The following is a 23,892-nucleotide window of genomic DNA, read 5'->3' on the forward strand; positions in this document are numbered from 1 at the left end:
GAGGAGACGGAGAAACAGAAACAGAAACATTTAACCATATCCTGCACATGAAATCTATCTCATCGAATGCAACTTACATTTAAAACTCTAGAGGAGGGTTAAAGAGTGCATTCCACTGCACGATATAAGGGACAAATATTCCTGTGTGCCTGAAATGGCTGCATATGACGTTTCAGACATTTTAGATATAGAAATAAGGACCCAGGAGGAAAGGTAGAAAAATGTAATGACTTTTTTTTCCCTCGTCTGGCCCTCCACATGCCTGTTTGAGGAGAGCCAGACACCCACTCTGGCTGCCATGACACTGATTAACCCTGTCATGCGTTGGCTGCGTCTCCCTACACTGACCCTGGCTAAATGCCTCTGCTTGCCTTGTTTTTCCAATTAACTAAGCGAATAAGAACGGAGTCCTACTGGCAGGCCGGGAGTACTGAGAGAGGAAGAAAGAAAAAAGGGATGGTCAGGGTGGTGGCATGAGAAAGAGGGAGAATTTAGCCCGCTGAAAGGTGAGGGAAACATTTGAAGAGAGAAAGAGAGGGAGAGGAGGAAGGTGCGGAGAGAGGAGAGAGGAAATGAGGGAGGGCTGCCGAGAAGGTGGGAACAGTTAGGGCACGAACAGTAGTCGGGAGGTGGAAAAGGAGGGAGCGTGTGAAGATATGGACTATGAATTGGGAGGGAAGGGCGGACAGAGAAGAGTTAGGGAACAGGGGGAGTAAAAGGAGGAGGAGAGAAAAAGAGGTCTCAAGGGGCGCAGAGCCAGGTGTGAGGGGATTTGAGGAGGACAGGAGAGAGATGGATGGTTTGGAGGAGTGCGGTGTGTCTGTATGTGTGAGAGAAAGAGCAAGGGAACGGCCGATCCTGGGCGTTCAGCCGCTCTCTGCAGGGCCGTGATCGCCTTAGCATCTGCCAGTATGCATTAATCAACATGACGAAAGGAAGTAATCTGACAACGTGCAGTATGTGTGTGTGTGTGTGCGCATGAATGTTCGCCCTGTGTGCGAGCGTAGGTGTGCGCCAGAGAAGTAGCGTCTTAGTTACACCTGATTTAAGATTTACATCAAAGCTCTACCGCAGGGTTTTGCAGGCTACTTCTTACCACAGAAAAAACCTTTTTCCTCCGTTCCTCTACTTTCCCTTCGTAGGTTTATAATTTGTATGAACCCTCAAAAGAAGACATCCTGCAAACAGGGCACAAGGAAAGATTGAGCTCCTGACATATGGAAGCCATTTCCTTTCACGTGGCCAGACTTAAACCAGCCAGCGCCTCTTTAAGACATTGCATGTTTACACGGGGCAGTCTGTGGATTTTTAACTGTCGTCTTATTTCACTGGATGAATATGTACTTGCCAAATGTAAATATGCCCCCATAAGGTTTTGAGGTTTCATGGAGGGGTGTGTGTTCATGTAAACAGGCCTTGAATCTTTGCTTGGAACAAGGTTATATCAACACTAATAAGTTTTTTGGTCAGCGCTGCAGTTGAAACACACAGTTGCGGTGAACGGTTGATGACTTCACCGAAGCACAGAAGGTATCATTGTGGTGCAGCAGTTAGACCTGATGGTAGTGACACAGCGGTCAGCTAAAACAGGAAACTGTGCTTTGCAAAATACTTATAGCTCGGGCATGAAATGGTTGCGCATGAAATAAAATGAAAATTTCTTGATGTGCACTTCACAGAAGTGTTCTGGAAATAGGAGAGTCCAAATCCAATAATCCAAGAACTGTGTAGCTGCTGGAGTCCAAAGAGGAGAGTTAAAATGAAATTAAAAAAAGCTGAGTCACAATATGTACCAACTCCAACAGATGTTAGATTAAACCCAGTCCTTATATTTCACAAACAGTACAGTGCATCATATTTAATCTTGATAAATCTTTACAAAATTAATATTGAGACTTTTGAGCAACGGCCATTAAAAGTTACCACAGCAAATTATAATGAAAGTTCAATGGAAACACTTCCAACATATTTATCCTCTTAACTAAATTGGATTTGCAAACCAGCAACAGAAATGAAAATATGGTCTTAATTTTAGAAAAAAAAAAATATCATGGTCTCATTTATTTTATTTATTTATATAACTGATATTCAAATAGTATATATAGGTCAAAAGCACCCTTCACAACCGCCTACTTCACCACTATGACACTTGTTGCTATGGATACGATTCAATGCTACAAACATTGCATTTGTGTTGGTTAATTATACGTTCCAAGTTACCTTGACTTGATACAGGTGGTTATTTGCTGTGTTGTGTTTTGGTTTGTTTTACATTGACTGTAAGTGAAAATAATGAGCAGGCAGTTAAATGTATGTAGCCTAGTGTTAGCTAACATAGTATGACTGTACTAAATGTATGCCTACGTGGCACATATTCAGTGGGTTTGAAGAGGTACGGGGACCTGCATGACTTGCAGAACAAATCCTTATCAAAGTAAGCGCACATTCAGACCAAAAACAGCACTTAAAATAATTGCATTTAAAAAAAAAAAATGCATGGGGCTGTGTTTATGGAAGTGCTTCAGGCACTGGTGAGACAATTAAATATAGTACAGAGAGTCCAATAGATACACCATTATGGTGGCTTAGCAAAACACTGCACATTAGTTTATAATTATTATTATTATAAATATTATGATGAAGGATTTTACTACCCTTGAAATTATCAATGTTTTTTTGGTTTTTTTTGCATTGCAACAATTGCTAGGTAAACAGTAGAAATACAGTACTCGATGTGCATTTGCACATATTTGATTGGCTACCAAAGCACTTCACTGAATAACATCACTTTGTATTATGGCAAAAGCCAAGTTACACTTTTTTTTTCTTAATAGGAGTTGACAAAATAATGCTATAGCAGCCAAGTTGCACAATATGTTAATGCAATGTACTGGAGGGATGTTCAACACTTTGAAGAAGGTGTTTTCATATATATGAAATATACAGTAAGAAGAGGTAGAATAAAAATACGAGGGTTTAAGTCAAACCCAGGTGTACCAGTGTCTCCTCTTGACAAATTACGCCTGTGGCCACAAGGGGCTGAGTGAGTTGGGAACTGGGGGTTTTTGGAGGGAACGGGAATCAGTCAGGTGTCAGGTCCTCTCCTGACCGAGGCTGACAGCATCACACGCCCATCCCCCCCTTAACCTCACCTCAATCTCACCACCTCATAGAAACCTGTCCCCCCACCCACCCACCCCCCCATTCACCCACCAACCCCCCAACCTCCTAACCCACCCAGCTACAGCGCAAGGCTGCCACCGCTCTGAAAGCCTAAACCAGAGAGGAGGAAGAGAGGGGCTCCTGACAGCGGAAACAGAAGCACTTTAAAGCTCCAAACCCTTTCACTGAGATCAAAGGGCCACAGGAACAGAGCCAGCTGAGACCCAAGGAGAGAGAAAAGGGAGCCGAGACAAGGGGAGAGAGAGAAGACAGACATAGACTGGAAGACAGACACAAACAGAAGAAGGTGGATATATTGTGGGTGCTTAATGAATAGATGGGAAAGTCTTCATTAGGCTCTGCCACTGAAGCACATTCCGATGACTTCATTTTCCACATTAGTCATGGATATTACAGAGCAGCTTAAATTTAACTCAGTTTTATTTTTAGATCTAATGTACCTTTAGTCAACGCATTGGTTTCTGGATCTGGCTGGTTCAGCAAATAAAGAATTGACATCCCCACTAAAGTGGATACATTTAAAAATACATCTTTTTTCCACGCAATTCCTACCCCAAAACCAAGCTTTTCAAAAACACTCCAAAGCGGACACGTTTGATATGATGGTATCGTGGCACGATGCAGATGGCGAATAAAGATTTCCAAAAATGCTGACATATGATTGTCACGTCATAAATCTTTCAGAGACATGACTGACGTATGTCTGCTTGCCAGGCTATGTTAAGAAACCAACTTTCTTTAGCCTTCGACTCTTTGTTTGATTGTTTTTTTGTTTTTCCCATACAGCTGATCACACAATACAAGTTGTGTCACTGACGGAGTTGATAGGATCAAATCACTCGCCTAACAGTGCCAAAATTACCATTAGGTTGGTCCCTTGGCAGGTATGATCAATTGCAGTTCCCTTATACTCAGTAGACAAATCAATCTTAACTAAAGGGCCACCTACTCACTTGTTCCAGGACCATATTAGTTGGTCTTCAACAGCAGCTGGAGTTCGCTCAGTTCACATGACACTCTAGATGTTCAGACTTTCCATTATCCTCAGCACTGTTATGAACTTTCATCCATTCAAATTTGAGCTTAAAAGTTCATTTTTGAGTGTAGATAATACGAAAAGGTCAATAAATGTAGACAAAACTGACAAATACAGTATCTCAATGACTGCTTCTATACTGTGTGATCAGCACTGAGGCATTAATTAACCAATCAGAGAGATGGCTGAAATGCAATGACAAAGGTTTTTTTTTGCCACTTGGGGAAGCAGAAACAAGTCATGAACATATTATCATATTTTAAGTTGATATGGCGAAACTATTTACACATCCAGTGGACGAAGAGTAACATCAACATGAATGTTTCTGGTCATGTTAGTCCAGTATTCACTCTCCTTTTAGCTCTGTTTTGGTCTTCAACATCTCTTCAGAAAAATATCTTTCGCTGCTAAATGCTCCGCTATGTTCACCCAGCTAGTCGCTAACTTTGACTGTTTGCCGTTTGGTGCTGGAAACATTCTGAAAACACCTGCCTGTTGTGTGTGGAAACAACGCTAATGGGAGCAGTGAGAATAAGCCAAAACAGTAACGTTATAAAAGCAAAAACAACGAGCTGAAAGATGCTAAAACCATAGAGTCAGATAATAATTCTCAGCGGGTTTCGTTAAGGTTGCATTAACAGAACGGATGTCGCAGAGATCTAATCTCTAATCGTCGTCTGGCTGCGGCCCTCTTATATGAAACGAACATTATGTGATTTTTAGAACTCGATTAGTCAATTTGAGTGACTAAACTGAGGCCAAGAACTTGTACTTTGGCCTCGTCTACGAGCATCGACAGTTATACAGTCCATGTAATCTGAATTTCCTCCTTGCAGATCAGCAGCAGTTTCTGCTTTAAGCTTTTCTCCTGGCTGGGCAGAGCAGACAGCGGGCCTGGCAGGGCATGTGGAGGTTGCCAGGCGTTGGGAGTAACTATGTCCCCCCGGAGCTGCGAGGGCTCTGTGTGACCCCCTGACATCAAAGGGCTGGGTGGGTTCAGGGGGTGGGGAAGGCTTTCTATTCATGGTCACATCAAGCAGGATTCCCTATCTGTGGGATACCTCTGGAGGCGTGCCAGACATTCCCATACACTGCACAGTCAGTTCACAAACACACACACTCGCTGTCCAGTTGAATACCCAAGCACTCTCCTTCAGTCTCTCCGTCTCCTCCCCCTGTGTGTCTCACATTGTCTACATATAAGCAGCAAAGAGAGCACACACTTGTCCTGCCACAGAGATGTACAGTACATCCCTGTAGGCACGTATCACTTCCATGCTACTGGAGTGATAACATATGTTTATCAACAGGAGTCAGTGAGTGTGACAGGCTCAAGTCATAACACACGGGTCCAGGTGTCAGAGGCTGTGGTTATAACCGCTGTGTGTGTGTGTGTGTGTGTGTGTGTGTGTGTGTGTGTGTGAACTCCAGAGGAGTCATGAACCCGTCGAAGGTGTGTCACACATGAAAAAATGTGTCTTGTTTTAGATGAGGGCTCCTCTGCGCTCCTTGCACTTCGACAAAGCCAGAGGATTACGGTTTATCAAAAAAAGGACAGAATCATATCTTCTCACCACTCGTCGTGCAGGTTCCGAATTACAAGCGAACACAATCGCCGTCTCGAGAAGTTTATGTTCTGCTTTGCCACGCAGCAGGGTTTGTTGTTTTGTTTTTGCAGGCTGTTTCAAAAACCATTTTTCCACACTGCAATTAAATGTAATTTAAGCCATCGAGATAAGAATGTCTACCAAAACGAATCAACAGAGTGTATAGCAAGAAAATGAAAACATGAAAGTGAAATTACACAAAATGAGCCTGCCTTTTTTCCTGTAATTTCAAGGGGGCTGGAATCAGGGAACAAACATGAGACCAAAAAATATTTTCTTGTTGCTTTTTTTTTCCTCTTTGGTCCTCTCTCATGCTTGATTTTTCCCTTTTGCAAATAGAGCAATGTGCATGGAACATTTCACCTTCATCTCTGCTCGCTGCAAATTACTTGATTGCAGTTTTTTTGTTGTTTTTTTTTTTTTTAAACATCAGGAGAGTTAGCACAGGTGGAAGTAGTCCTGCTCTCAGTCAGTGTTTTGAGTTCTCCTAGCATGCCTCGGGCTAGAGAGGAGACAGGAGAGAACTCCTGGGTGTTGAAGTGTTAAACTTCTGAAAACAGGAAGGAAGCACATCTATCTTTCCTTTTCCTCTCAAGTAGTGTCTCGATGGCCCTGACGCCTTTACACAGAAACTCAGCTGACGCCTGCAGCCAAACAGGGTTCAGGTTCCACACCCCATCGCCTTCGCTACCCGACAAGTCAGGTAATGAGCGTGCGCGTCTGCAGCCCATCTCAGGTGAGGGGAGGTGAGGAGAATGAGTGTGGCCCAGGGCTGCGAGGAGCGGCGTGGATCCGTGAGACGGCTCCGCATGATCCCCCCTCAATTCACCACGTCACACTGGGCTGCTGAAATGAGCAGCCGCACGGATGGGCCTGAGCAAATCACAAACAATACACAGCGCTACAAGACAGCAGAGACACACTGCTGGAGATGGTTAATCCTTCAGACAGAGATCTGAGGTAGAACAACAGAGAAAAAAAAAAAAAGGGGGGGGGTCGGGAGGAAAAAGGAGGGGAGGGAGCGAGAGACACAGAGGGAAGGGGAACAGGAGCATCAGGTACAAGACACAAAAATATATGTTTCCTTCTCTGCGCTGAAAATCTCCTTTGCAGAATGAAATCCATCACGTTTTCCTAATACATACTTCTTGTAGAGGAGGGAAGGGAAAGCCGGACAGAAGAAAGGCAAGCGCTGGTGGGAAAGTGAACAGACACAGCCTACTTTATTCTGGCCATTTCATCCATCTTGTTGGACTAATAAAATGTCAAGTGGAGTTCCTTGATATTTAATCATGAAGGGGCTGAGTGCGTGGTGGTGCCAAGCTCAGGCTTGATGAAGCTTTGGGAGGCTTAAAGACAGACTGGTGGAAATTTTGGATATACCCAGAGGAGGATGTTTCACAAACCTGCAATATAAGTGAAAAAAAAAAACTGATATGAATGGGAGGAACTCCTAATACGCCTGCTTTGGGAATTTTTTTATTATTATTTTGGTTCTAAGGAACAAAAACAAAAAGTTTCCCAGCTTTATTTAAACCATTTAAATAAACTCTAATCCCAAATTTGGTAAAAAAAAAAAAAAAAAAGGTCAAAGAAATAGTGGACATTCATAAGAATAGTGCGGTCATCCTGCAGCTGCGTGCATGACTGCGCATATTTGTGCAGCTCCCGCTGAATGCTCACGGGGGAGAAAAAAACAAAAAAAAATCTTCACAAGCTGACTCCCTCTCAAAAAAAAAAAAAAGTGAGGTATCATGGGAGACAAAAGCAGTGAAGGGCTTCTTTTTGGCTCATCCCAAACGACATTATGAAACCATTCTTTATCACGCTTTCAGATGTAATGGACGCCACATCTGATAAGGGAGATAACGAAGGGCTGAGAGAAAAGAATCGCTTTATGTGATATGAATTAATTTTCATTGGTGAGGAGAGGGTGTAAAAGGAGTGAAATTTTCTGTGATGTAGGAGATAAACAGAAACAGGGAGAAAAGACATTAAAACTGTCAATGGTCTTTAGCAGAACCTTAACCAGACTAAAGGCATTTTAAAACCAACATGTGGTAATGTTTTAAATTGTTGCATTTAGGTTGCCCGAATCATTTACCGAACGCAGTAAGAGATGGACATGAAAGAGATGGAAGTGAAGGCGAGAGAGGGAGGAAAGGGAGGGACAGAGGGAGGATGGAAAATGAGGAGAGTTGGAGAGGATTTATGATCCTGTTCCCCTGGTCTTGTTACTTGATGTAACTGGCCCCCAGAGTGGGATCGCAGGGTCTGGAGCCCAGAGCCCAGAGATCAGAGTAATGGAAATTCCACATTTCTACACTGCTACAGCATGACGTCTGTAGGGCACAAGGCTGAGTCAAAAATGGTGAAAAGTGACTCTTAATTTCTTCTGTTCCAGCATGACATATTTGAACTAAAAACTGAGAATTGTACAAAAATATTTCCTTCCTAAAAACAGCATTTTCTCTAATTGCAGACTAGGCATTTTAAAGAGATAGTTCAGATTTTTTTTAAAAAATAGGGTTGTATGAGACACTGCAGTAGATGGCGGTCCGTACCGTAAAGACAAACCTAAAAAAATCCATATCAGTTTAAGTGTACGCTATATTTACCTTGCCATCAGACAGCCTTTTCCTTAGGAACTATATTATCTCAACAGTAGAACTTCCATATCCCTACGCATGCTGCACGCTGTGTTACGTTGTAGATCAGCTGTTTGGGTCAGAAAGTGCTGTTGCGGCACCAGGGGTGTGCCGACTGACATCTACTGCAGGTAATACAGTGACTATGGATAAGTATCTTATACACACCCTACTTCAAATAATGTGAACTATCCCTTTAACTGACATTTTTAAAAAGGAAGCTCTTCTAACTACTATTTGTGATGAGAAGCCTTCATAAGAACAGCGGCTGCCTGAGGTGGTGAAGACGATGTGAGGCGGCGGGCTGCCAGCGCTGGGTAATACCTTGACAGTCACTGCTGTTCTATAATAGCTCCCCACCAATGAGAGGAGGGTCCTTTACAAAGCCAATTAAGAACCGGCACGGCTCATAAAAGTGACAGTTTGCCACACCCATCAAATAAGTTATCATCAAAGCCACTAGAAACTGTAGTCTCTTACTTATGTGCTCTTTATTAATGCGGTGTCACTATTTTTACAGCTGCTCGAGTGTTGCAGTTCATATTTGTGATCACAGCTGAAACAATTAGTCGATTAAGTCGATCACCAGGAAATTAATCTGCATCTGTTTTGATAATTGATTAATTGTTCGATGTCATTTTTTTGAGCTAAAACCAAACATTCTCTGTTTCATATATCATTATAAACTGACTATTTGAGGTTTTTACTGATGGTTGGATTTTTTAAAAAGCTATATATGAATATGATACCTCTGGTTAAATAGTGATGGGAATTTTTCACTATACACTGCTGACATTTTATAGACAAAATGATTAATCTGGGATATAATCATCAAATTAATCTATAGTGAAAATAATATTTAAATGCAGCAGCTTGTAATTACTTAAATGTTTAAATAAAAGCCTTATTCTGCAAATAATACATTATTAAATGCCTTAGATGAAATACGTAGTGTGACATGTAAGAGCCTGATAGCAAATAAATCTATTTGAATTGAATTTTGCTTGATTCATACTGTATTTTAAAAGAAATATAAATAAATATAGGAAAAACAAATCACAATGTGCTAAGATTGCAACTGACACTCTTAACACTGACAAGAAAATATTGAAAATGTGTGTGTGTGTGTGCATCCGTGCTTTCACAACACATATACACACACAAACACACACACACACACACACATTAGCGCAGAGCTGTTGGCACCTGCCTGTTATCTCTTCCCCTCAGACCTGGTATTCCATTGTGCTCCATGGGAGAGCTACAAATTGAGATCTCAAACATGAAGAGGGGGCAAATGACTTGTGTATAGAAAATCAAATCCACTAATGTGTTACATGTGCAAATTCACCGGCCTTGTATTGGAGATTAATGTATTCCTCTTTTATCGAAATGTAAGATATTTTCAATGGACCCTAAAATTAAATTCCACCTATTTCAACAGCAGAAATTACAAAGAACAGGAAATATTTGTTGAATAAATAATCAGACAGGATTTGATTTTGTACTGAATAATTTGTAGATTAGAAATACTATGAATTCTTTTCTTTAGTTGAGATTACCATTTGCCTTTAAGACATACTCAGTCAAAAACCATTTAGCAAGGAGCAGAAAAAAAAACCCCTCCATAAAAAATGCATGTGATATTTAATAACTAGGGAGAAATACAAATATACACACAGCGGCGGGAGCAGCCTCAGCGTAGGTAATCCTAGCCTGGTAAGTAGAGTTTTGGAACATGTCTTAACAGATCTCCACAGGTAATGACTCAACCCTTAAACCTTTACAGGCCTTGTCAAATATCTGCTGTGCCAAACTCGTTTTTTCTTTTTTCTTTTTTTTTTTTTCTCCCAACCTGCTGGATCCATCACTCTCAAAATACACAGGTGCCTTCAAAATATCACGGTCCTGTGCACAGGCTGAATAAGAAAAAAAAAAAAAAAAAAGACTACACTGCCCATTTAGGGTTCTGAAACTGGTGTATTACAAAAAAAATAGATATACTGTAACTTCAATCTGCCCACATTTCTGCTTAGGCATTTATCTCCTTTTCTCTCTAAATCCTGAAATTGCCTCAGAAAAAAAAAAAAAAAAGAGAAAGATACTTTCCCCTCCTTGCACATTTTCACAGAGTGGTGCATAACTTTCTTTCTTCCCTTTTTTTTTTTTTCCTCCAGTGAAAATTGAAGAGGCTTTATGTCAAATGCGGCTAAAGCCAGCCTCTCCATATCAAACAACGCAGTGCGAAAATTACTGTGGCGATGATAAGGCTGCCAGATAGAGTGGGAGAGGAGAGCGAGGGGGGAAAAAACTGAAAGGAAGTGACTCTACTCAATTATACTGCAAAATTGGTATGACTGAATATTTTTCATTCAGGTGACTGATAGTATCAGTGAAACTGCAATGCAGATAAATAAAGGAGCCTTCTGTCAAGAATAAACACCATTAATCATGAAGCCAGCTACTGCGTGACCGCCTGTCCCCCCGACTTACTCCATAGAGAAAGTATTAAAGAGGGAGGAGGTGGAGGAGCGGGAGGGGTGAGAGACGGCAGGGGGGGGGGGGGGGGGGGGGGGGATGGAGGGGTAACCACTGACTGCACCAGAGAGGGGTGACCTATGAAGTCACACAGAACGGGTTTTGGACAGTTAGAGAGGAAGATGAAAAAGTGGCCTTCGTCTTTCCCTGCTGCTTTTCAGTGACAGCAGCCATATCTGGACAGAGATTATCAGATGCAATGTGAAATAATCATTAATTCTTAATGTAATTTATGGCTCCACTTCACATTCTGTTTTAGTCTAGACAATATTCAAATGTGAATATTAATGGCAAATACTCAAACTGGCTATGATTTTTTAGTCATTTTACTAAAAAGAAAAGAAAATATGTTGCTGTCATATCTCAAAAAATATATATAGTTACAAATTCTAACTACTGTGTTTTATTTTTAATGAAATGCAAACAATATTGATAAAAAAATGTGATGACATATGGCTTAAAACTGATCAAATCAACTATTAAATGAGGCCTTGACACAGCAAATCACACCATAAACAACTACTGATGAATCAGTACGCTCCACAAACATTTTCCTCTCCTACATAAACTACACTAGGCCCTTTTGTCTTTCCATTGTTTACCAGTATGTGTGTGTGTGTGTATGTCTGTGTTTGTGTGTGTGTGTATTGCAATGCTCGGCCTCGTCCCATCTGGAAGGAGGTGTTGAGATAAGACCGTGGTCTTTATGCTAAGCACCACGCCGCTCCTCTATGCCCAGATTGGGCGCTCTGACAACATTTTATGTAAATAACAAAAACAACACGGCACACATCTTTAAAAAAAAACGAAAAAAAAAAAAAACATCCTCTATCTGCCAAAGGCAGAGGACAGCGAGAGGAAGCGTGTGAGAGTTAATGCAGGGAAACTGTAAGAAATTTGTGAGAATCCTGCCAACAGAAACTAAAATTGGAATGAAGAATTAACTGGCTCATGAGGTATTTTGAGGTTAAAAAGGTGATTCAGTCGGTTTTGGTACCACGTTGCACTCTTTAGATAAAACAACGCTTCTGAAGCAACAGCTCACACAGCCTTGAAGTCAATTAACTCCTTCCTGGTCGCTATTAACTATCATTTCAAAGCTGGTGCTTATGCAGCAATGACAGAGACATGGTGCAGCTCTCCCCTGGTACTGCCAGAATACCTTCCAGTCAGGCCGGGGCCCGCAGCTGAACAAACACACTCCTGAATGAAATAACCACACAGGCTGGGAACACGGAAACACACCCGCACAGCTCACACCTGCACTCTACCTCCTCACTGACAGAAAATACAGTCCATGACTTTATTCATGAGTCAAACTGAGACATTCACTTTTCTTTTATACAAAACTTTTTTGGCATCTTTGAGCCTTAGATTGTATATTTTTAAATATATCAAAATACCATTAACACAGTAATGACAAACTGATCATGTTTTGTATTAAGAGGTTTCCTCATATATATATATATATATATATATATATATATATATATATATATATATATAATATTTAAGCTTTTTATATGTGTGTTTTGTTGGAATATGAAAAGTAGAGAAGGAATTGTGAATGTAAGTTTATGTTTTACTTTAGTTTCTATGTGATTTAAATGTTCATTTTGTGGCTTTATGTAATTTTAGGCATTCATGTATTTTCTAAAACATTTCGTGTTGCACATATTGTACAGATATTCCATCATAAACACACAGTCAAACACAGAGAAAGCAAAGATCCGAGATCAGGACATTGTTTTTGCTTTACAACTTTACAAACTCTTTAATTGACTCTGTCATTTTGACTAATTCTTTCCTAAATCCACATACGGTAACTGCGCAAAAGGTTGTGAGTCAATTGCTTATCCCATAAGAATGTTTTGTTGTTTTAGTGGCCCCATTCACAGCACGAGGGCCTGGGACTCCAGAGTAAACTCTGATGCTGATAATTGACTTGTGACGAATACCTCTGTTTGTTCTGAGTGGTCTCCGGGTGACCGTGAGCCGGCGCTGAGCCGCATGAGAGGGCTGTTTTGTTTTGCTGTGTACCGTGGTCAGGCAATAAAGCTGGAATGAAAGGAGCGGTCTCTTCTCTTGGCCCCAACCTCCCCCCAAACTCCTATTAAGCCAGTCCCACACAATGGTGGTGGCAGAGGGGACCAGAGCTCCCACGGAGAGCCTGCTCTTCACCGATCAATGTGTTTATTTAAGTAGGAAGCATCTTCTTTGAAGCAGGAAGGGATAATTCTCTCTTTGGTGAGGCTGGAGGTCAGCTGTTTCCAGAGCAGAGGTACAGTATACAGAAGAAAAAGCACCAACCTCAGTGCCCAAAAAGACAAATCTCTGGTCCTGGTTTAGTGAAGGACATTGAGGTTTTGCTGAAGTTGGAAAGTCATAGAAGCTGAGAAGCTTGTTGTTAGTTGGCATTGGTTTCAGTTCAAACCACTGAAACTCTTGTAAAGTGCTGTTCTTTCATGTGAATATACGAGTTCCTCAGTAAAGCAAGCCTCCACTCCCCCTTCTGACCCTGAGGCTTTAATATTGAATGGCACATTGGTACCTTCCCCACAAGAATTCATAAACTAAACGATTAGCCTCTGTCTGTAATTGCGCTCTCCCTTGCCTAATAGGGGAGGTGAGGTAAAGAGGAAAAAAAAACAAAGGACAGTTAATTTGTGATTTCCTCTGCTCATTTGAAGGCAAATTAAGTGTCAAACAGCTAATACAGAGCATATTTCATTTTATGAGCTTTTAATTTAATTCCACCGCCTCATATCGCTGGAGCCCGTTAGCTGCGCTGTTAACGCCTGCTCCTCGTCTAAAAACGGGGGCCATAAATAAACATGTTTCAATTAGGCCCCTCACAGTAATAGGATATGATTCTGTTCATTTGCCACGTATGGATGGTGGATGTGTCATTGTGGCAGAGAGGAAACAAGCTGCTGGGCTTTTCGTGGTGTTTTTCTCCGGCCACGGATGCCCAGTGGTGGCTGGCTCGTGTGCGTGGCGGGGGAAGCTGGCTGGATTGATGGAACTGCCGCAGGGCCAACCCAACTGTAATTACAGGCCGTAATGAGAGGCTGCATGGGGAAGTACTGCAATAATAGTCCCTGTGTACTTAGGCATATCTTTGAGAGGGCTAATAACGATTAATTCTGCTCACCGAGGAGAACTTGTCTTAAAACAATTCAATATTTCTCCATAAGCCGCCTCCTGTCCTCCATTTCCCTGAAGCGACAGCTATACGTTGACTGCCTCTATTTGCTCGAGCCGGCTACAAGCAACATTACCGAGCAGAATGCATCGCTTTTTAAATCCTCAGAGAGGTTTATTTTTTCGGCTGCAGTCTCCTGGTCGTAAAGTTTAGCCACAGCTAAAACTTGCACAAAGCTGAACCTGGAAGTATAATTAACTCCAATTTGCCATCAGGTGGTTGGACCCAGCTGTAATACCGCAACTGATGAGTGCCTCTACTCACTGAGGAATTCACTGCTGCTTTTTTAATCAAGCAGGCAATATTGCTGCTTCCCTGTGCAAAGACTCAAAAGTAGTTGAGATCATTTCTGCATGAAACCCACGTAAATTCACAGATAGCGAGTATGACAGTGAGTTCGCATACTTGATTTAAATAAGGCTGGCCGCTAAGCAGCTGTCTTATAATAATGACAAATAGTTTCCCTCAGCATAGCGTGTCATATTAAACAGCTCTATGCTTAATGGCTTGGATAAATAGACCATAAGTAGCATAGCAGAGCACGGCCGTGTCTGTGGTGACAGCAAACCAAGCGCACAGATAACTCCTGTCCGGACAGAGTGACTGAAGACACCGGCGCTGCATAACTTCTCCCCCTTAATTCAATTCCCTGTCCCTGTGTAGTCCCTCCACCCCTCCTCACCCCGCCCCCCCCCTCTACCCCCACCCCCAAACTGTGCTCCAGATCGTACCAAAGCGCTCCTGACGGATAACAAGCAAGGCTGTTTGTTCAAGCCTATGTTGCCAGCGCATGTTCACCCCATTATCTCCGCATAAGCTAAATGCTAAATTATATTTGCCATTTTGTTTGCAGTGACACAGGGCATCAATCACCTCCCTTTTTTATTTCCTCGCCTCTCTCCCTCCTTTTTTTTTTTTTTTTTCTATGCTGCAGCCCCCTGAGCAGGAGACGAGGGGTTGAGAGGTGGGGTGGGCCGGAGGTGGGGAGGCGGAGGGTGACATAAAAAATTCATTACGCTTAGTGGCACATCAGCAAGGGAGAGATATGACTCCTGAGGAGGAGAAAGGGGGGAGTTGATAATGATGAAGAATATCAAACATAATGCGGCCCAAGTAGCTGCCCCATCCAATTTGTCCTCGTCGCGCAGTGATTGCTTCCTTCGTGTCTGCTGGTAGAAAACAAGCAGCGCAAGGACGATGAAGCATCTCCTTGTGGTGCTCACTGTTTGGACGCAAAGAATACAAATGATGGAGAGAGTAAAAGAGACAGAAAGGGAGGAAAAAGTGTTTCTAAAAAGAGTGAGGGGAAAAAAAAAAGAGCACCGTGTGCACGAATGTATGTGAGTGGTGAGCTGAGGGAAGACTTTGAAGTTCTCTGCTGACCTGGTCAGCTCTGCTAGAAGCACTCCAGGGAAATACAAGACAACTGTAATAAGAGTTCACCTGCTTATAAATACTTACAACTCTTTTATGAGGCATGACGCCATGTTTTTACCTTACTTCGTATTTGCCTGTGCATGGATGTGATTGGATGGGGCGGGATGGTTAGTTGTATACATTTCATGTGTCAGGAGCCCATCTGTGTCTGTCAGAGATGGGTAGATGTCAGCAGAGGCATTGCTTCCTTCTCTTGACAGGGCTTGATCACTGCTCTTGTGAGAATCGCACGCTCCCAGGCTCCCCTCACCCTGCTCTCATTTCCATGTCTCTGACACATGTTCATTTGCGTGTCTCTGACATGCGGATCATGTTGCGCACGTACAGGGCCGTGGCCTTTGATCCTGAAAAGGCAAAGAGAGGAGCCCGGCACCCATGAGGAGGATGCTCCACACCCACAGGCGGAAGGAAGTTCAGGAGCTCGATCCGTATCGCCATTAACGGCAGACTCGTCGTTGATGTGCGTGATGCAGCTGAATCAAACGTGTTCTCAGGTATGATCAGCAGTATTTTGTTTGGTTGCGTGTGTGCACGTGCGTGTGACCGGTTTGAGAGACTTACACGTGAAGAGGGGGCACGGGAGAAGGCTCGTAGATGTAACGTCCCTGGGTATGTCTGTCGTCGATTGGCACAGGAGGATGGAAGGTCGGGAAGAACTGTGGTGCGGCTGTAAAGAATAACAGAAAGAGAAACAGAGAAGAAATATGAGATGTGATCAACTCATGACTGAAATCTTGCTATTTACATTTCGTAGGACCACTGGTTCCTCTATAAAATATTTCATTCGAATTAATTCCCTCCTCAGCTAATCTAAATAGCAGCTAGAATGAAAGGCAGTGGTTGATGGCTATCTTTCAGCAGACCCGCCCAAATGAGACCTCATTAAATGAACTGAACTAAAAGCCACATTGCTCTAAAATGCTCGCTGAGGAAGTCTTTGTAAATGTCTCAAGGCTGATAGAACTAAAAATAAACAGTGATAAATAACCATAAGAAAAGCAGCCAAATGGCATTTTTCTCACTTAAACAAGCATAATGTGGTTTTGTACAAGGGATAACGTTTAAGTACAACCAATGACACGTACAAAACGAGAACAAAAAACAGCATTTTATCATAACTGCCAGAAAGAATTGAGAGGCTTCTTTTCCCCCCTCCAGATAAAACATTAAAACATTTGCATAATATGAGCTTCCAAGCTTTTCTCTATTTTTACCCCTTGAAGCTGAAACTGTTGTGCTGCCACCAGGCTGGATTCGTATATTCTTCCAACCTTAAAGGTAGAGTCAGTTATTCTGGAGAAAGACTGTTGATATTTCAACTAAATATGTTTATCACTAACTTGCACAAACCTACCCAAACTACTACACCCCTCCCTTTGTGCTCCTTCAGAAGCTCCGCCCCACAAATTAATGGTTGCCCATTGCCAAGGCAACGACCAAAAGAGAAATATGGTGGAATCCAAAGCTATGCGTCAGCTGTAGAGTCACTTCTATTCCTTTCACACTTAATCACGAGCGGAAAAACAATCTCGTCTCATGTGAGCACAACAGTCCATTCAGACTCTTCGCCTCTCTGCGGCCTCCTCGCTTCTCACTCGACCTGCGTTCAGCGTTCCCTGTTGTCTGTCAGTTGCAGCTCCTGGAGAGCTGAGAGGACAAACTGCCTTCACCAGACTGACTGACAGCAGAAATTTACTGAACCAAAACAGTTTGCATGTCAGCTCCACGGGGAAGAAATGGACAGTGTTTGTATTTATTGATTCATGGATACGGTTAATAAGTTGAAAACACATATGCAGTGGGATATTTGTGTGATTTAAACAGCTGCCTGCTCAGATTACATTTCACTTAACGCAACAGAAACAGACTCGGAGTGTAAAAAAAACACACGGGGGGTCTTCATGAGACTGTCTCGGATTCAGTGTGGATTGATATATTTAATAAAAATGGAAGCGTATCTGTTCCGTGAGAAAACACTTTCTATGTGAATTGGCCACGGCCTCTCTCTCCCACCATTCAACTAATGCCGGAGAGGGTCGACTGTCATGTCCTCACACAGACAGCTGCTCTGATGACCTCCCCTTGTCCTGTGCACGAGCACAAACGCCCCCCCCCCCCCCCGTTGCTGATTGAGCCACTGTGTTTAAATGCCCATTGACAGAGCCAGCGTTGTGTACGAACACTAGATTTTGTTTTTTCAGTGCACACACAGAATGGACAGCTAGCGGACCATGTGAGGAGATATTCACGGATTTACAAACAACAAAAAGTATATTGGATTAGAATCGCTGACACTATCTTTAACTGCACTCCGCACCATAATCTTGAAGCTGGAATTCCATGTTGCAACCGTGCATCCACTGTCGGACAAGTTGCCACGTGTAAAACCATAGTTGGGAATTTTGCTGAAATTCTGCCTACCAGAGGGTCAAGATGTGAAACTGAAATAGGTTAAAACTTGTACGGAAAGCCAGAGCCAACAAATGACTATTGCAAGATCCTTTTTTTTACAATAAATTAATCACCTCTTCATTCACATACTGTACAAACACCTCCCTGCCAGAAACACATGTCACTTTGTTACTGAGACCATTGCCAAGTTCTGTATCACCACCCCGAGGCAAGGCATATGTCAACATCTGCGTACCTTCGCACAGCAAGTCTCTGATGCTGCTAGCTATGTGTTTTTTGCTTGTAAACATCTGTCAGCGTATGCCAAGAGGGCAGATGGCCAAACAGCAGGGTGCCCAACAGCTCTACAAGTGTTTGGTCCATGCCAAACGCAGCTACATCGCTGGGCAACGCAGCAGGTGTTGATTGCCCTGCAACTCCCAGGTCTGCTTACCTCATCATTCATTCATTCATCGTGATGATCGCTGCCAGCCTGGGCCAGCACAGCTACAATTAAGAGGGGGATCAGTTCAGGTGTTGCTTGAGGTCTTGCAGCATTAAGCCCTGGTCACACCAGGATTTAAACAGCTACATTTTTTATTGATTACAAGGGAATTGTTGGAATCAGTGGATTTGCTGAAGGGGATGAAGAAAATCCATGCAAATTTTTTCGAGTGCAACTTTGGGGAACTGCTGACCAATAGCAAGCCGTCCTGACAGTACAATCCTTTTAGGGGATGGAGATATTAGCTGTGTTGCAGGATTCACTTTTATTCAACATACTCTATCTGAGTAAAAACTCTTCTTGGCGCGCCCCTGTAAGCCACTGGTTAAGACACATGACATGTAGCTGCAACGTCCATGGTTCAAATCCAGCAGTGGACCTTTGTTGCATGTCATTCCCTGTCTTTCTCTCCTCTTATATCCTGTCATCTATCCAATAAAGGCATAAAATGGCCCAAAAAATATATATTTAAAAAAAAAAAAAGAGTAAAAACTCCTCCACAAAAGAGCAATGGTTTGCAGACAGTTATGTAAGAGACAGGAGTCGCTTGTACAAATACATCTTTTGAATAAACTGTGTTAAGTTATTAAGTTAGCGGCCGATCTAAGCTAACAAGCTAACAAGTCACTTCCACAAAGTTGGGTGGCTTTCCAAGAGGCAAATTAAAAATAGGATTGTGAAAAACATCATAAACCACAGATATCCTGACTTTTAATCTCTGTTATAGGCCAAGCTCTAAAGACACTGGATCCTACACGTCCCATATACAACTCGGTAGCGTCTTTCATTTGGCCCTCCCTGCTTGGCAAACTCAACACCCTCAGTCTCTAACACAGACTCTCTGTTAAACATTTGTAGTCTCCAAGCTGAGACACCTGGCCACAACATTATACAGCTGTTTTCACAGGCAGAGTAGTACTCCCTGTGACTAGTAAATTGACTTTGACACGTTAAATTGGTGGTGTGTCCCTTTAAGTCTTAAACATTTAATCGCTCGCACTATTTAATGTGTAACAGTACTGCCAGCCCTGTTGTATTCTGCTTAAGACCCAAACACCAGTAACTTGTTTGTCTGCAATGATGCCCCAGAAACCTGTATCAACCTGTATCTGGACTACTCTTGTCAGTTGATGGCACACTTTTGATCTCTTGCAGCTGTCACGATAACAGCTGCAATACAGGTCCAAATTAGTCCTATTTAATATAATAGTATCTAACCCTTGAAATGTATCATCTTATTTTTTAAGGGGCCTCCAAAATAAGCAGTCACAAGAACAAACAGAATCAAGAGAAATCAATCCATGACACAAAACACTCCTAAATCCAGGACAGCACTATAAATGCACTTTAAAACCTTTATATTATATGCTGCTCAACAAGACTGCTGGTGTTACATTAAGTATCATTAAAGGTCTCTATTATCTAATTACCTCTCGTTTATCACTAACTTGCACAGACCTGCCCTGAATTATTATTCCGAGCATCATCAGAGCGAATTAAAGTTTGCTTAAACAGCAATGGTGTGATGTGCTTGACGAGTGAAAACTTTTACAAACTATTCAGGGGTTTTCATACTGTTTTCACAATAGCAGAGATAAGCGGTAAAATCCTCCTCCATACAGCTCTGGCAAGTATCTGACCCCTTCATCTCTGTCTGTTTGATAGTTTCCTCCTGATGACTCAGTTTTGGCTTGGCTCACCTCGGCTGATTCCAGAGCTGCTGGGGGAGGGAGGGAGGGATGGGCTGGTGGTAGACAAGGGCAGAATCTGCTTTGTTTACTCTCCGCAGCTCCACTCCTGGGCTGTCGGCCCTCGGCTGTCAAGAGTCGGAAATGAACCTTCAGGTTTACCGGGGTGTGTGTACTGTGTTCGAGCTTGATGGGAGTAAAAGCTTCATGTTCTCTAATCTTACTGCTCCCTGCCCACATTGCAGGAGTTTCATTCTAACCTCTTGTCCTGTTAGGCAGTGGGGGTGGCTGTAGAGGTTACAAACTGCAAAATCATTTTAAAGACTCCACCCCTTCACCCCGGCAAAACACACCTTCATTCCCACATCCGCCACTCCTCCCTGAATTACCCAGATCCCCTCTATGTTTATGTCTCTGGAGCTCCTCACTAACCACAGCTCTCTGCCAAGCCTGGACCCTTTTTTTCTTGCTCCTCCCTCGCTGCCTCCCTCCTTCCCTCCCTCCCTCCTCTCGCTGTGGCCCATGACTTTGCCGCATGGCAAACCGTTCCACCGAGGTTTATTTAAATCCAACTCAGAAGTTTACTTTACCGTGGCCCTATCTAAATAGAGCCTGCCACCTCTTTTACGCCAGCACAGCTCTCCATTAGCAAGGCAAACAGGCCTGTGTCACTGGAGGGAATGTATACAGTCGCAAAGAACAGAGGGCGAAGGAGAGAGGGGGAGAGAGTCTCCATCCTGCAATCCATCTCCAGTGTTTCCTGTAGGGACTCCTTACTGTTTACTCCGGGACTAAATTGCCCCTGCTCTTCTGGATATTCAGGGGTATTCTCGTTCTCTAATACAGAATACAGCTGGAAGGCACATAGGAAGCCAACTGACGCATCGCAGTTTTTACCTTCCCACTGCGGCCACACACCACAGCAGCTCCAGCATTCCTACGGAAAGTGTAATCACGCCGGTTTTGTCCCGGCTGCACGGCCACCGCCACTGGCAAAGAAAGTGAGAGGGATTAAAGAAATCATCTCAGCCAATCATACGCTGAAAGTCAGGAATCCAGGATCCCTGAAAACCATCTTTTGAAATATCTAACATTTTTCATCATAATGTTTCTTCTCGAACATTATAATGACTCTAGTGCAACTTTTTAGAGCAGCAGTTTTCATTTTTTGTTTATATTTCCTTTTTTTTTTTCTTCTTTTGGGAAAAGGGATGGAAGTCATTAAGACATGATTACAAATGGGTCTTAATGAAAGGGCAATTAGAGGCAAACTTTGACCAGGCTCATTAATTCTAATTCAACACAAACACACCATGCTCAGGACCAAAAGCCAGCTTCCCCTTCATTAAAGAGAGGATGGTAATTGCCTTGTCCTTTATTGGACACTTGAATAATTTCAAAAGAAGGGGGAGGACAAGAAGAGGATAAAGCCTAAAGCACATCATTTGCAATATCCTTATTGGTTAATCTCCTTTCATAATGAAAGTTTTACCACAAAGGATCTTCGCTGTGCTTTGGAACCTATGTGGTGTGGTACTTTAAGAGAATTTTGGCTGTCACTCACAATTTTGATTTGGGTTTTGATAATACGCAAACAATTTCTCTTCTTTCTCTTTTGTTGTCAACTCAGCATTGTGTGTTTATTGTCTTGACGGCTAAACCTGGGCTCCTCCTCTCCTCTGGTGAAGGTTCACTGACTCTGCTCTAACGGAGTGTCACCCGCAGCCGAGGACGAAACACTCTTCCATAAACACTGCACTTCTCATCGACGCTCCGCTGCAAGAGCACAAAGAGCCAGTGACAGATTGTCATAAGCGACTAAGGCGGAGTGAGAAAAGGGCTGCTGGGGCCTGCTCCCGAGGTTTGTGAATTGCTAATGTGGAACATATGAAGCCTGTGCAGGGGCTGTGACTGCCAGATTTCATTATGCCACCTCTCTCCCCGCTCATGATCTCACTGCTAAGGCACGCTCGTCTGCAGCGAGGTCTGCAGTTACACCATAACTCTGCAACACTTTGCAGAGTGCGTGAAAGATGCTCAAGACTTTGCCTGTTTGCAAGTGCACGTGTGTGCACGTGTGTGCAACTCGTGTCGCTCCCTTCTGGGAGTGAATACGAGCACATGTACATGACTTTACTGTACAAGAAAGGACAAAGCAGTTCTGGCCTCATTTTGTTACTGGGGTTTTTGTACTTAACTCTTCAAGAAGTCACCTTGAGGGACTTACAGCAGTGGTTCCAAACCTTTTTACATTATGACCCAACACCCACATTATGAAGCAACACTCTAGTGCTTGCAACCCCTTATCATGTCTTGTGTATGTCTCAGGTTGTTTTATTTGAATAATTATGGGGATGTCAAGTGGTAAAACTATCCAGTATTCCAAAGTAAACATTAGATAAAATCAAAACTAACTCACAGCATAGCAACAGTTAAGCTTAATAGTTTTTTCACCATCAGGTTTTGATGTCAGTAGCTCAGAATGAAAAGCTTTCTGCTGAACTCACTGGTTTGTACTCCCATTTGAGAAATCCTCATCAGTCCACCATCATAAAAATAAAATTACACCTTGTCACAAAATAACTCCCGTAGTGCACAAAATTTCAGTCTAAGTGTATCTGAGGGAATTTTCCTCTTGGTAATTATAGGCATGACATCTGCAGACAAGCATGACTGCAAGTATTTAGTATGGGTCTGAACTATGTGATGTGGTGATCCCGCTTTCCTCCAGCTACGTGACACTGAACATCTCATCATTATCTGGCTGGCAGGAGATGGAAATGAAGAAGCCCCATGCAGATTCAGATCAGTGGGAATAGTTCGGAGGCTGGCTCTCTCATGAAGGCGAATTCCCCCTTCTGATCAATCCCTTCACACCCCGTCTCTCATCATGTTTGCTTACACTGAGACCTCAAGCTGTTTGGACATGTAAATAACACTTTCGGAGACTGTTTAGCTAAGCTCAATGGGAGTTGCTGTTGACTTTTGGAGCGCTTTGCTTAATTACGGGTCCCAGATTGTTTCAGGTCTAATGGCCTAATTACCGCTGTATAAATTAGCCTAATGTTCTTGCTGTGCAGAGCTTTCTCTACTGTATGCAATGCTTGGGCACTAGAACAGAGAAAGATAAAAACAGGCCTTTATTCACAAAGAGCAATGGTAAGAAGAGGGGAGAAGAAAGCAAGCAGAGAGGTTAAATAACAGAAGAATGTTAAGTGTTGGCTTGCCAATCTCTCTGCCATTCATCATATACGCAAGCCTGGCAGATCACACTCTGCCCTTCCTCAGTAAATCAATAGGTTTTTTTTTTCTTCCTCTCTTCCGCTGTGTCCTCTTCTGTTTTTTGCTTTCTCTGTCTCTCCTGTTTAACTGCTCTCACACCCTCAAACACACTCTTTCTGTGGGTAAAAGTAATTAACATGGTGGAAAAGAAAAACCCGAACAGAGAAGAGAAAGTGAGTGGCAAAAAGAGAAACGTCAGCTATGCGCGATAACAGGCTCTCTGTTCAAGTATACATTCCATCGCTACTCGCTGTCAGAAGTAATTTGTTTGTCTAGACTGAACAAGTCGGTCAATGCCCATCCTTTCTCTTCATGGTTCTACATGTCTATGCATATTTGCACTGGGACTTGACGTTCAAGCAGGTTATCTCT

At 42.7% G+C, this 23,892-nt stretch overlaps 1 protein-coding gene across 1 annotated transcript in view; it reads right to left on the reverse strand.

Moving 5' to 3' along the window:
- gli3 (GLI family zinc finger 3) overlaps nt 1-23,892 on the reverse strand; it is a 59,962-nt gene that overhangs the window by 27,501 nt on the left and 8,569 nt on the right. Inside the window, exon 2 of the mRNA XM_042400032.1 lies at nt 16,216-16,321. Within this exon, the coding sequence (XP_042255966.1) occupies nt 16,216-16,321 (106 nt within the window). The remainder of the gene's footprint in view (nt 1-16,215; nt 16,322-23,892) is intronic.

Source organism: Thunnus maccoyii, chromosome 21 (genome assembly GCF_910596095.1).
Source record: "Thunnus maccoyii chromosome 21, fThuMac1.1, whole genome shotgun sequence".
Lineage (NCBI taxonomy): Eukaryota > Metazoa > Chordata > Actinopteri > Scombriformes > Scombridae > Thunnus > Thunnus maccoyii.